This window comes from Callospermophilus lateralis, chromosome 18, assembly GCF_048772815.1.
Source record: "Callospermophilus lateralis isolate mCalLat2 chromosome 18, mCalLat2.hap1, whole genome shotgun sequence".
Lineage (NCBI taxonomy): Eukaryota > Metazoa > Chordata > Mammalia > Rodentia > Sciuridae > Callospermophilus > Callospermophilus lateralis.
Window position 1 is genome coordinate 9,509,215 of NC_135322.1, and position 15,368 is coordinate 9,524,582.

Genomic DNA, 15,368 nt, shown 5'->3' on the forward strand with positions numbered 1-15,368 from the left:
CCAACTTAGTCTGAGATTCTTTGAGAATATCCTGTGCAAATGAGTAGCAAAGAGGAGAACACACCAGGCGTGGTGGTGCACACTACAATCCCAGTGACTCAGCGGCCACGGCAGGAGGATTGCAAGTTCAAGCCAGACTCAGTAACTTAGTGAGACCCTGACTCAAAATAAAAAAGAAAATGGGCTGGGGACATAGCTCAGTGGTAAAAATGTCCCTGGATTCGATCCCCAGTACAAAAAGAAAAAAAAAAAAAAAAAGACCATTTCTGGCCTGCTGGTTGGTAATAGTTCAGAGAATAAACTAAAGGCAAAGAGAAGCCCATCTTCCCACGCTCGGCTGAGTGGTTCAACATAGAGAACACTGGAGTCCTGGAGAACTACACTAGCCACAAGGTCTGGCCCTTCCCATTATGATATGTGCACTGCTGGCCAAAAATTGTGATGTGGTGCTTAAATCAAACAGGCTCTGATTTTTACCAAAGAATTAAGCAAAAGAAAGTTAGTGATATATGATCTATCTTTACAGAAGATAATTTATCCAATCTAGACTGTCTAGCCTATTCTACTTGTATAAAGCACAACATAAAGAATTTAAGCTTTGGGGGCTGGGGTTGTGGCTCAAAAGCCCTGGGTTTGATCCTCAGCACCATAAATAAATAAATAAATAAATGTATTTTTAAAAAAGAATTTAAGCTTTGATTCAGGTTTGGTGGTGCACACCAATAATCCCAGCCACTTGGGAGACTGAGGCTGGAAGATCACAAGTTCAAGGCCAGCCTCAGCAACTCAGCAACTTACAAAAAGGTATTCCAAACAAACAAACAAACAAACAAGCAAGCAAGCAAATAGATAGAAAGACAAGAAAATGAAAAACTTAAGCTTTGAAGTCTAACAGACCTGAGTAAGAATTCTAACAAGTTCTATGAACTGGGTCAAATAATGTGCCATATCCACCTTTGTGAAGTGAGGCTTGGTCACAGGGCAGTCATGAGGGTTAAATGATATGAGGTATGGAAGTGGCTCAGCACCTTGTACACAGTGATCATCTAATAAACAAGAGTTCTTATAAAGAACTGAGTCCTTCTGTTGTTACACATTATTGCAACCAGATGCATCAAGTAATCCTCTCACTGAAAAACGACCCTAACATTTAAAAGGTTAGCTCTAGAGCATGAATAACCAAAGGCAACCATCTGTGTTTAAACAGTGTTCTTCCATTAATCCTGCCAAATTTCCCTGTCAAAACTAAACCAAACAGCATTGTTCTTCAGTAAAACTGACTTCCAAGTAAACTGGTATAAAAGGGGAAAAAATGGAACTAAGGGAATCTGTGAGGAAGTGCCTCCTAATCAGAAAGTCTCCTAGACAGTTCTAGAAGCCAGCCAAGTTTTCTCATATTTTTTCACCTTCTCAGGACCAAACAAGATGATGCAGGTATGTTGTATTAATGAGAGTTGGCTAAAAAATTCAGCTCCAAGTCAATTAAATACTTTTATGCAGCAGACCTAAAGTTCTTTTACATGCATTCCTTCACTCAGGTTCACAATTGATCTGTGGGTGTGGATGTTAAGAACCCCATTGAATGTTCCTAGGAAATCCAGTAACTTTTCCATCAAGTCAGTATGACTGTAAAACCCATGCTTTCAGTCACTGCAGTGTACAGCCTTCTGGTGGAAGTTCTTGGGATAACTGAACACTTGAGTATCTGGAGAACTTCTCATGGCAATAATATCCTCTCACATATGAACTTCTCATGGCAATAATATCCTCCATGTCAAAGTCCTGTAAGCTAGAAAAGGAAAGAATGGAGAGGCACTATGACAAATATGTCCAAATGGCTTCCAAAGGGTTTTGTTGAGAGAGATAAGAGAGATAGAAGGCTAAATTAGACAGTTGCTCTGATCTCTTTCACCTCAAAAAGTCCAACAGCTAGTTCAATCCTCCATTCGTGCATGTGGAAATGGAGACCAAGCTCTGAAATAGCATCAACCTCCTTCTGCTGAAGGACATGGATTTTTTCCACCCCTGACCTTTTAAGAAAGAGTTAAACAAACTTTGGTTTATCAAATGTGAAATACATCCTTAAGATAACTGCAGACTCTTTAGGGAGTCCCAAAATTAAGTAATGAGTTCTTGTTCAATTCTAAACCTGCCTAGTAAGGAAATCAGGAGTTTGTAGTGTGCCGAGCCAAACTGCAGATACAGCAACTGACACTTCAGGCATCTGAAAGATTATTGGGCACACTTCAGCTGGAAATGCTATTCTTGAGTGGTCTGCCAGAAGTCTCCTGCTCCCAGTCAGACATGTGTCCCTTGTTAAAGAGTCATGGGAAGCACTCTCAGCAGCAGGTGCTTAGAGAAGATAAAGTGACACCACTCAACATTCATCTTCTTTGGGGGACACTCAATAGGTTAAACTGAAAAAGATTCTAGGAAGCCAACCTCTGAGACCCATCTACACATCTGTGCCTCAAAGTGTAGAACACAAGTGGGTAAAAAATGGAAGTGACCCAGATGAGTATTGAGTGCCCTGCACAGTCATGTCAACCTCACCATCACCCTGAAAGGTAAGGGGAGATGCACAGTTCAGAAGGGAGGCTGGGAGAGATTCCAGCCCAGTGTGCAGGGTGCTGTCATCCATGACTGAAGGCCCACGCTCCTCCCTCCACAATGAAATGCCACTGCAGACGGGGGGCTGGATCAGCCTGACTCACTTTCATCTTGACTTCTCAGCACCACATATAAATAAATAAAATAAAGTCCACTGATAATTAAAAAATATTTTTTGAAAATTAAAAAAAAAAGCCTACTTCTAAGTCTTGAAACTAATCTTAGGTCAAAGTTTATAAACAATGGTTTATGCCAGTGCTGCATTTGGAGGAAGAAATGATTGGAATCGGCCAATGGCCTCTTGGCTTTTTAGAAACAGGGCAAAAAGGCAAAACTCAAAGACTGTGGCAGAGTAGGAAGCTACATTTGTCACCTGCCTCTGTTCCCTATGGGGTGTAAATCTACCCCACAGCCCCTCCAAACACACCAGGGCAAGATAAAGGGTAGAATGCCAGCCATGGAATAAGGAAGAGCCTGGAGAAGGAGTGCTTCCTTGAGCATGGAAGATGATTCGGATTTAGGGCTTGATGTGCAGTGGGATCTCAACAAACATGCTGAACAGTTCCCAATAATGCACCCGATCAATATTCCTTCCCTGTTTCCACATTCGGGTGAGGACTGCCTGAATGCAGATTTCTTCTCCTTGTGTGATCTGCTCTCACTAACACAAGGCTAAGGGCCCTTGTTCACACATGGACAGTACTGTTTATCAAAACCCCTTTTTAAAAACCAGATGAAATGGTTAATTCCATCTGTCATTCTAGAGGCACTGAATAAGGTACAGTCATTTATGTACACACACACAACTATTTTTCTACTGATCTAAGTTCCTAGAGGATAAGAATCTTGGTATTTTTCTTTTTTAATAAATTATTCAAGCTCACATAGCGAAGTGGCAGCAGAGCTAATACCAGGACCAAAGTTGCCTCCCACCCTTGATGAACTTACACTCTGACTGGTTTAAAAAAAAAAAAAAAAAAAATGCAGCCCCAACAACAACTGACCTGGACATCCATAAGTAAGAACTGAGTGACAAAGCCAAAAGGCCGGGAGGACTGTCAACAACACAGGCAGTTTCAAGGCTCCAGTAAAGAAGCCAGCCACCCTCTCTGGATAAGAATAGTCTATCTTCTGTGGGAACAGCAGGCATAGCTCCTCAATGATCCCAAATTGTCAGCTTCAAATATTTTCTTCTGCTCTCCATAAATACTCTTATACATGTCTAAGCACCTATCCAGACTTTTGGGTCAGATAATATGAGTTGTGTACCAACTAGCATAGGCTACCAGGCATTAAACCCAGCTGCACTTAACCACTGAGCCACATTCCCAGCTGTTTTTATTTATTATTTTGAGATAGGACCTGCTAAGTTGCTTAGGGTCTCGCTAAGTTGCTGAGGCTGGCTTTGAACTTGTGATCCTCCTGCCTCAGCCTCCCCAGCTGCTGAAATTACAGGTGCTGCTGGGATTACAAGCATGCATCACCATGTCTGTCCTTAGCATAGCCTTTTAAATGCTGGTAACAAAACAATAAAAAGGGGCTGGAGTTGTGGCTCAGAGGTAAAGTGCTTGCATGGCATGTGTGAGGCACTGGGTTCAAACTTCAGCACCACATAAAAATAAATAAAGATTCAGTGTCCACCTACAACTGAAGGGAAAAAAAAAAAAAAAAAAAAAAAGACAACAAAAAACAGAATCCAGGGGCTGGGGTTGTGGCTCAGAGGAAGAGTGCTTGCCTTGCATGCATGAGGCACTGGGTTCGATCCTCAGCACCACATAAAAATAAAGCAAAGATATTGTGTCCACCTATAACTAAAAATAATAATAATAATAATAATAATAAAAATTAAAAACAAACAAACAGAATCCAGCACAGTGGTGCACACCAGCCATCCCAGCTCTTCATGGAGATGCTGAGGCAGGAAGATTGTAAGTTCAAGGCCAGCCTCAGATACTTCGCAAGTCCTTGCCTCAAAATAAAAAATAAAAAGGGCTGAGAATGTAGCTCAGTTGTAAAATGTCCCTGCATTCACTCCCCAATACCAAGAATGCAGGCTTTTTTTTTTTTTTTTTTAAAGGCAGAATACAATATACAGAACACAGTGTGGAAAAGAGATGATATCATCTGAAAGGGAGAAAGAGAAAAACCAATAGAAGTAGAGTGCCAGAGGGTCACACACATGGTCAGGGTGGTGGTGACACACTCTGGATTAACTGTAAAGGCAGGAGTCTTAGAAAAACTGAAAGATTCTGTAAATGATATTACTCAAGTTTCCTTCACATTCTATAATCAACACTGCATCTCTGATCAGCAATTATCTTTTTCTTTTTTTTAATTTTTATTTTAATTTTTAGTTGTTGATAGACCTTCTTCTTCTTCTTCTTTTTTTTTTTTAATTTACAAGTGTTGCTGAGAATCGAACCCAGTCCCTCACACATACTAGACAAGTGCGATACCACTGAGTCCCAGCCCCTATCTCTCTTTTTCAAAAGGAAATTCTTGTTACTCATTTATGCCCCAAATGTCCTCCAACTTCTGGCTCAGAATAAATCCAAGCTCAAGTTTAAGATAAAACTTGTGGGCAGACTAATTCTTGCTGGTGAAGTCTATTCTTTAAGGACAAATGTTCAGATTTGATCTCCTTTAAGCTGGCAGTTAGTAGTTGAGAGCGTTTTTAGGAATGAACAGGAAGGAGCATAAAGTCCTGGCCTTCCTACCATTCAGCCTTCCTGAATGATGGGGAAAAAAAGGAAGGCCAGTCATCCATCACAGACCCCAAATAGAGATCATAGCTTTCTGCTCTAGAAGGGCACGAAGTCTGGCAAACCTGGTCCATTCCTGTTGCTCTCAGTGACTCACTCAATTCATAGCCAGTGCAATGAGGGACTAAGCAGGGAGGAGGGCCTGCAAGATCCGGACGCGTTCAATGCCCTGCCTGGAATTCTATGCACGTTGATGCTGCACTTCCCAGTGCTGTGGCCCCTTCTTTATCTGCTTGCCTCTTCCTGAACACTGGATGGATTCATGTGCAAGTCCTTCCTTTTGGAAACAGAGGTGATTTCTGACTAAAGTAGAAATTATCTGGGTTGCTGCAAAGGTATTTCAGCATCACCAAGTCTAGAGAACAAGTTAGCTCAGAGAAGCAGCACAGCCATACTCTGTTCTTTGAAAAACAGATTTGGGTAGCCTATTTTATTGATTTACTTATTTTAAGCACAGGTGTGCTGAAACCTACTGCAGATAATTAAAAGACAGTCTATTTTTATCACCAAAAGACAATACAGAAATTCTTCAAGCTTAAAATAAACTGAGAACCCAGTGACACCAGTTTGAAACAATTTCTCAAAGTTCCAGTGGCTATTTCAGGGTCTCCTTGCCATTATTGTTTTCTAATCAACTAGACTCTAATACCAGAAACAAACATAGCATCATGACATTCTTAGGGAACAGTGTGGGGAAATGGACTTTGTTTATGGATAACCAAGGTCCTTTGTTTGAATGAACAAATTGAATGGACTGATTGAGTGGTCTACATATGTGCACCCCACCATTGAATATCAGTAGCTTGTGGATTCAACTCTAAAAACCCAATGGGAGTAGAAATCAGAAGACTGGGTTCAAATACCTCAGCTCTGATGGCCAGGCATGGTGGCACACACCTGTAATCCCAGCCACTTGGGAAGTTGAGGCAAGAGGATTATAAATTCAAGGCCAGCCTGGGCAACATAGGGAGACCCTGTTCCAAAATAAAATTGAAAAAAAGACTGGAAATGAAGCTCAGTGGTAGAGCTCCCTCAGTTCAATCCCCAGTACCACCAAAAAAACCCCAAGCAGAACCACCACCATCTCACTGAGTAGGGCTAGCCTTTTCTGAAGCACACGCTGAGTCTTTCCTGAGCAGGTTACAAAGAACTCAGATCTCATAGCATTCAACTTGTCTGTCAAATCAACATCCCTCCCAGGGGAGCAAGCGGTCCACTTCTCCAGCTGGTTTTTATTCACACTAGAAACTTTAACTCTGCTCTAGGCTTCACAGAATGAGAGCTGTGTCCACACAAAGCCACAACAACCAGCCAATTCACTGAATCCAATGAAATAAGCCAATTCACTGGGGGGGTGGGGGGGCCCCACAAACTGTCAAACTGGTTACTTGGTGCCTTATAGACCAAACAATGCGTGATTGAATTGGTTAGCTTTTCAATAGGTTGTCTTGTCATGTGGCAGCTACAGTGAGTGAAAGATTTTCTTTATCATTCTTTTTTGTCTTTTTTTCTTTTTACACAAAAATAAGAACACATCAGATAAAAGGGTAAACAGCCAATAACGTCCTCTCTTTATATCGTGGTCAAACACATCAAATTCAGGACATTTGTGGAGCAAGGCTCCCCAGCTTATTTCTTGGCTTTAAAATAAGAGCCGTCGATCCCAATCTCGTCTTTGCAAACGCATGGCACTGGGAGACAGAGACCATGTGCAGCACCAAAGCTTTAGACAAAGCTCTATTCACGAACCTCGCTGAAGTGCAATCACAGAGTTTCAATTTCATTCAGCGGAGTGCGGAAGGCTCCCACTGAGGGTGGGTTGCTGAATGGTTCCTCTGGGAAAAGGACCCAGAAGGAGAGTCAGCTTTACAGTCTGCACTTTCATTAGGAGAGATGAAAGCTCGTCCCTCACTCTGACTCCAGTTTCACAGCGAAGAACTAATCTAGCAAATTAGCCAAGGGCACTGGGTAACTTTTCTTTCTCCCCCCATTGGTGCACTGGCACCCAGGACAGAGTTTTTTTCACTAGGGCTGTTGCCAGGGAAAGCACCAAGATAGCAGACAAGTAACACAAGGGTTAAAATTTACACAGAGAAGAGGCATGGTGTTGGTCAGCTAGGCCAGACCAGCTGTCTCCTTTTTCTGAGTATGACATGCCTATTTCACTTTCAGGTCTCCACTCAACCCGTGCCAATGCTTCAGTCTCGTTATACACCAGCCGCTAAGGCTTCCCTGGTCTGCCCAGTGTCCATTCCTCCCAACCTAAGAGGAAGGTGCTCCCTCTTTTACAGCAGGGTATGGAGAAGTGACTCATGTGTTCAAAGCCCAAGGGAGGAAGCAGGGGAGGTGAGATCTGACCCAGAGGCCCCCTGATTCCCAGAGCCTCAGCTGCTAATCACTATACCCCATTCTACCTAAACATCCCCAAGCCCTACTGTGGGCTCTCTGCCCACACCCAGCATTTCCTGGGCAGAAGACCCATTTTCAGTAATTGTGTGAGTTTTGCTACCCCAACTGGGTGCTGATACCTGGGCAAGAAGGAGCTGGGCCATTCCACACGAGTATTTGGCATGGAGGAGGGACTGAGGTGTTTTCCACGACCAACTAAAGTTTGAGTGCCTGGCTTTCCCCTCACTTCAAATAAATGTCATGCTGCTTTGTCATGCCAATAAAAATCAAAGGCCAAATCCCCAACAGAGGGGCTGGCTTGGCCTTCTTTGACTTGATGATATTTTGCTTTTCCAGTAAAACAAGTGTCAATCTGCATTTTTTTTAAAATATTTTTTTAGTTGTCGATGGACCTTTTTTTATTTATGGTCAGCATATGTGGTACTAAGAATCGAACCCAATGCCTCACACATGCTAGGCAAGCACTCTACCACTGTGCTACAAGACCAACCCATCAATCTGCATTATTACTATTTTTTTTAAATGTGGTGCTAGAGGGGCTAGGGCTGTAGCTCAGCAGTAGAGCACTTTCCTAGCATGTGTGAGGAACTGGGCTTGAAAAAAAATTAAACAAGATAAAGGCATTCTGTCTATCTACAACTACAAAAAAAAAAATTAAAATTAAAAAAAAAATCAATTAAATAAATGTGGTGCTAGAGATTGAACCCAGTGTCTAACATGTGCTAGGCAAGTACTCTACCACTGAGCCACAACCCCAGTCCCCAGTTTGCATTCTTAATGGCAGCAATTTTGATAGGAGATTTGCTCTGGTAGAAAAGGCTTTCTTCCTCTCTGCACTAGGCTGACAAAACAGCCATGCTCAGTCCAAAAGATCATTTCTCCACTGCAGGAAAAGACAATTTCACCTTTCATTTACTCTTTCCAAAGGATATTCCTAAACTGACTTCTGGCATGCAATTACTCTTCAGCCAGAGGAATTGTTTTTATTTGACTCAAAGAGACATGGTCCACATCACTAAAGATGGGCCAGCAATCTTGGCTCCTTGCATGGGGACCTGGCAGCCCTGAGTGAGGTGGTTCCAGGTGAAGAGCTTGGCCACCAGCAAGAACACAGCCATCTCTGCAGCTCTGAGGCCAGCTGTTCCTGCTGAACCTGCAGCAGAGTGAGAGCTCTTGAAAGCATAGCTTGTTTCAGAATGCATTTTAAAAGCATCATTTGCAGTATTAAAAATGTCGCCAGAAGTCAGAAAAAATCATAATTCAGTACGCTATTATGCCACCTTCCTAATTCCCAGGTGTGCAAACATCCCCACAAATTTAGAAGAATGTCACATTCAGATAGGCTCTCCTGGCAACAGGCATCACTGGGAGTGGAGGAGGAAAAGAAAGCCAAAATGTTTGGATTCCAGATCATTAAACGGGAGCTTTGGGAAATACTGGCAGGCTGTTTTTCTGGCTTCCTGAGTAAGGACGCTTTTAATGTGTCTGCCTCCTACCAACCTTTGGAGAATAAAATAGGAAAGGCAGATCAACTGAAGGACTCCACATGGAGGAAAAACAGAAGAATGTATTGATATCTATTATCATTTAGTGGTGGATGAGGGAGGCAGAACACATCACACTGCCCCCTGCCCTTTCTGACACTGCACAGGTAAGAAAACTCTGGAAGATCCTGGTTAATGGTGACTGGGGAACACTGTGCACACAATGAAGGAACATGAGGTGGATGCAATTTCCTCGGGAGGCAACGGAAACACATCCCTCCATCTCTGAAGGCACAAACTACTGCTGAACTAGCCTCCATGTTATATGTTACAAGAGAACTGTCAGCTCTCGAGACAGACTGGACTCTAGAGCCTTCTGATTCGGTATGTCTTGTAACAGCACAAAAGTTTCTGGCAATTTTGCTTTCTACAGGTCCCTGTAATACCTCCAGACTAGTGACTTTGTTCTCTACTGTTTCACAGGAAGGAGAACAGCAAAAACTTTTGATGTAGAGAAACCATTTTGTGTATCAAGAGTTGTTGTATTACTGTTGTGGTCTCTCATCAAGATGTCTTTCTCTGGAAAGACAGGGTATGTCCTGCTACTCTAAAAAGACTAAGTTGGGGACAGGGTACCACTTACAAATTTTTGCCCTGCAAACTACAATTCTGTGCAAAAAATTCTACTTCATCTGCTGCTGTACTGGGGTCACTGCCTCTACATCTGGCAAAGCAGGCCTGGCATACATGTTGCATACTGTTATCTGTTAATCCCTTCCCATTTCCCTCCCTGCCCGACTGTGGTCCCTATGTAAAATATAAAGTTCTCTTGCCAGGCATGGTGGCACACACCTGTAATCCTAGCAGCCAGAGAGGCTGAGGCATGAGGATCCTGAGTTGAAAACCAGCCTCAGCAACTTAGCAAGGCACTAAGTAACTCAGTGAGAGTTGAGTTGCATACGTAGATATTTATCGCAAACATCAAAAGTGATGAGTATAAATAAAATATAATATATAGAAAAGGGCTGGGGATGTGATTCAATAGTAAAGTGCTCCTGGGTTCAATCCATGGTACCAAAAAAAGAAAAAAAGAAAAAAAAAGAGGCTCTCACTGATAGCAGCAACTTGCTGAAGGAGACAATAAATAGAACTAGACAGCATTTCAATTTCACAAAATATGAGACTACTTTCTAACTCTCAGCGGCAAGACTCTTTTCCATTTATGTACTGAAAGCTGTTCACTGCTTTATGAGTACAAATAAGCATCTAATTTCTCATTAATCTAAAATATAGCAACTTTTGTGGATCAGCAAGGGAAAGAGCATTTAAGAAATGTATGAATAATATTTATATTTAACAGTAAGAGACTGAGGCATGTTAAGTCTACAATCTGATGCTGAAGTGTCAAAGAGCAAGTATATCTTCACTGGCTTGACCACTTCGCAGGACACAAATGAGTTCTGCACCATTTGCTCATTTTGGTAATTACTGTTTTACATAAAAGACAACTCAGGCTACCTATTTAAAGTCCTAACTACTTGCAAGCAGCCCGTAGTAGTGATCTGAAATACTGTTAACTCTTCAAAGCAAGGTCAAAGATAAAAATCTCTTTCTCACACACAAGAAATTTTTTTTTTAACCAGAATAAGTTGTCCTTGAAAAGTCATCATTATCAATCAACTCTCCCTGAGCCAGCGCACAAATCAACAGCTATGATTCATTCTAAACTGGCATCTTACCTTAGTGTTCCTCCTTAGACTGCGAAGGATATTCCTCCTCCTCGGGTCTTCATCGGTTTCATATGGAATGACAGCATTGTCCCCTTTATAGCCCTGGGATGCCTGATCCTCCTCTTTCTTCCGAATGGGCCCCAGCTCATCATCACTCCCCACGCTAAAACTGGTTCGATAACTAGCAAACCGCCCCAGCCGGGTGCATCTCGTCCTGTACAGCACAGGCTTGCTCACGATGGATACCTTGCGGCCTCGCTCTAGAGAACTGGTGTCCATCTCACTGTCGGAACCATTGCCACTGCCATTGGATTGGGCTTTGTTGATGTTCCGAATGGTGATGATTTTGCCTTGGGTGCTATCATGGGGCACAGAGTATATATTTTCTTCTTCATTCCTCGGCTTCACCACAGCATCCATGGGTTCAGCATAGTCAGAAGGATCAAAGCCATCCTGAGGCAGCCAGGGACTAGAGGACACAGACTTCCTCTGTCCATCCCTATGGCCTTGGTCTAAATAAGACAGATCTCCCTTCGTGATTTCAAAATGGACAGGGGGCTTTGGTTTGACTGGTGGAGGTACTTTGTTGTTCAGTTTACTCTCAAAATTGCTCATGATGAAAGACAGCCCGTCATTTCCCTCCAGTTCCATAGAAAGTTTGGAATGGTCTTTGGACAGAGAGGGCAGTGATGTATCTTCTCGGAACAGGGTGTAAGATGGGGGCTCAATATCCTCTTCTGAATCCTGCAGGTTTGAGTTGCAGAGTGGTGAGCCGGCCCGGGGGGAGTTAAAGACCTCCTCAGTGGTGCTACAGGCCTCAGCAGCATTATCGTACATATGAGTGGCCTCAATTATGTTCTTTTTCTCCACCACATCTTTAAAAAATGGGTGAAAGATCTCAAGTTTGTGCTGGGGTTGACTACAGGGGATACTTGTGAACCTTCCATCAATCTCTTGAGCGATCTCCTCCCCCTCTGTCAGCTGTTCCCGACTTAAGTCATTGTCAAGGACGTCTATGGCGCCATCAGTGAGTGCTACAAGCTGGATAGGGATAATATCCTGCACTTCACAAAGAAAGGCACATAACATAGCCAAGGAGGCCTTGCGTTTGGCTGAATAAAAAACAATGTACCCATGAACCAACCGGCTCTTTCTGATGCTAAACGAGGAATGGTATGAGAGAATAGACAGTTCAATGCGCTTTTTGTGTAATCCAATTGGAAGTTCAAGTAAAACAGAGTTGTTGCTCCCACAATGGGAAGACTTACAGGTTTGGGACTGAAGGACAGGAAAGAGTATATCGTCCGCACTAAAAGGATCCCCACACATCAGACACATAACAATTCGCAGATCGACATCGGCCAAATCTTTGATGCTAGCAGTAGAACTGACCAGGTTTAAGTTTCGCTTTGAGTCTAGCAGTCCCTTTAAAACTTGACTGATTTGCTTCTCGTTAATGTTCCGTCCATAACCGATGCCAGCAGAAGCTGGGTCTAGAAAGACACACTGAAGTTTGCTAGCAATTTGCTGACCTTGTTGTATTAAGCTATGAAGGGTCTCTCCACTGGTATCTCCTCTCTTGTTAACCAAAATTAATGTCAGGGGGAGGTGGACTAAATGATTATCCCTCCGGCCCAGTGTGGACTCTCTGCTTTTTTCTATACTCTCTACTACGTAAGATAGTGATTCCTTTGAATTGTAAAGGCAGAGACAGCCGTGGGGCTGAAAGGTTGGTGTCTGGAAAGAGTTCACAGGAAGCCTGACATTCCCCTCTATTGGCCTCAGGGAAAGTTCATACATTTTACCATCTATCACATACTTGTCATCATTAGTACAAAGAGCTCGAATCTCATTGGCCAACTCTCGGGCGAGGCCATCTTTACCCAAGATAACCAAGTTGATCCTATCAATGTTGGGGTCAGAAAGTGAATTTTTCTGATTCCGGTCAGATGGTCGGATAAACCGAGAACTAATCAAGTGCTCAATCTTAGCATCCACACATGCTGGGCAGCTGGGGCAGGTCTCTTTTGTTGGGTGGTACACAAAGTGAATGTGCTTCAGAATGAGGGCATCCCGCTCTGCCTGGAGCTTTTGTAGTGCTTTAAATCGCTGTTCTTCCCCCAGGACATCCTGAATGACACCCATCTTTTCCTTGCTGGGCTTAGCATCCAGCTCCAGCTCATAAAACAATTCTGAATATTCCAAAAGTAACTCCTGAAATTCTTCCTTTGCTTTGTCTATAATCTGCTTTTGATGTTTGCCATAAATATCCATGTATACAGATTCTTCCAGCCACTGATAGAAATCTTCATTCATAATAAAACTACGGGCCTCTTCCCAAGGTTTTCCGGGAGTTATGAAAGGCGAGGTCTCCAGGTTTTCCTTGAATGCCCTTCTCATCTCAGCTCTCCTCCTCTCATTCCTCAGCTTCTCTAAGTGGGCCTCGTAGAGCTGCTCGGCAGGGACAGTATCCATTAAGTCAAAGGGAATCCGTTCATTTTCCATGTTGTCGATGTGGCTGGTGGCATCCCATGGTGTCTCTTCAAGCACAACAAACCACTTCAAGAATTCTGGCTTAGTCTCTAATAGTTTTTTGGCTTTTATGCAGCTTAGGTGGTCTATTTCATCTAAATTAGGAATAAGAGCTTCAAAAGCTAATGGCAGGGCAGCTAGGTACAGCTTTCTCCTGCGCTCAATGTGCTCATGCTTGAGGCGGTGGATGTGCTGTAGAAACAGCTTCTTGGCCTTCTGAGTCCCTTCCAGGTAGACATAGTCCTGGTACTCTGGGGAGGCCTGCATCTTTCGGCTGACACTCAACCAATTCTCATTGTGATTTTTCACAATGCGACTCACCAGCCACTCATATTTGTCTTTTGCTGTAGCTATCTGCTGGCTTTGTTGTTTTAGAGCTTCAAAATAAGGAATAATTTTTGTTTTCCCCCGACTTTTATCAATGAGTTGCACTAAGGTGCTGAAAGCCAAATCCACATTTACATTGGATCTTGCTGAGGTCTCTACAACCTGAAGGTTCTTTTTGCTTAAGGCAAAAGTATGTGCATCTCTAATGTACCGCTCAACACCCTCGTCACACTTGGTCAGGACCACCACGATGGGCTTTTTTGTTTTTGCAAGCTGATTGTAGAGATTAGAGACAAACTTGAGCTGGTCATCAAAGTTCCTATTCATGCCCCTGCTAACATCAATACCAAGAAGAAAACCATCCACCAGCAGCTTTCCATCTGGCATTTGTTTCTGCTCAAAGTCCTGTTCCAGCCCCAGCTGGTCAGTGCAAAAGTACATGAGTTTTTCAGCTGATGCAAGCTTGGTTGCAGCAGCTCTCTTGATGTAGGGCTGCAGGGCCGTGCTTCGATGAGGTTGAAAAGTCTGATCATCAATAAATTCAGTCTGCTCCACAATGTGCATCTTACATTCCACACAATCCTCCAGGGAGCGGCCAACTTCTCCCCAGTAGAGAAAGTGGTCATTATTAACCACTCGACCGCCAAAGTCACTGGTGCTGAGGACAGAGGTATGGTCCAAGTGAAACTCATCAGCACTTGGGCGCACAAAGCGGTTACAGAGACAAGACTTCCCAATGCCACACTGGCCTTTCTCCTTCTCGGTCCCGGACAATCCCACCACACTGATGTTGTAGGTGGGAATGCGGACATCTTGCTTTCTTGCCATCATCATCGTCGACACATCCTGCCACAACCAGCCACTTCCAAGATCAGATTAGTGTTTTCCAGTAGAGTGGAGGGCTTCTCAACATTACCAGTGGAGAATGGCTGCCCAATAAGCACGACTGCCAGGTCCCATAGTGCTTGTGTACCACTATGAGGTCAGTTTTCACAACTTCTCATCGCCAAATAGCCAACATTTCTTCCTAAATGAAGGAAAACAAAGAAAAGCCATCAGCATCATTTTGAAACCCAGTTTTAATCACTGAACCATAACAAATTTTTTTAAAATATTTTTTTAGTTGTAGATAGACACAATATCTTTATTTTATTAATTTATTTTTACGTGGTGCTAAGGATCGAACCCAGTGCCTCATGCTTGCAAGGAAAGCGCTCTACCACTGAACTACAGCCCGGCCCCATAACAACATTTTTTAACTCAATAAATGCCTTATGTGCTAGGCCTTATGCCAAGCGAAGATATTGGCGAATAAGACTGACATCTATGCACTCTCAAAGAAGTAGAATCTAGACTAAGACAGGAAAATATAAATATTTTTTATATTATATAAAAATAATATAAATGCTGAAGAAAGATTGTACTAAATGCTGAAGAAAGATTGTGAGGGCTCCTTGAGAGAATGACTGCTTCCAGGGCTAGGACAGGTTGGGTACAAGATCAGCCAGAAATAT

General features: G+C 42.9%; 1 protein-coding gene across 1 annotated transcript in view; it reads right to left on the reverse strand.

Annotated features, from left to right (window-relative positions):
- The window catches only part of Arhgap35 (Rho GTPase activating protein 35), a 119,771-nt gene that overhangs the window by 58,279 nt on the left and 46,124 nt on the right, over positions 1–15,368 (reverse strand). The window contains exon 2 of the mRNA XM_076837902.2: positions 11,005–14,881. Within this exon, the coding sequence (XP_076694017.1) occupies positions 11,005–14,688 (3,684 nt within the window). The 5' untranslated portion in view covers positions 14,689–14,881. The remainder of the gene's footprint in view (positions 1–11,004; positions 14,882–15,368) is intronic.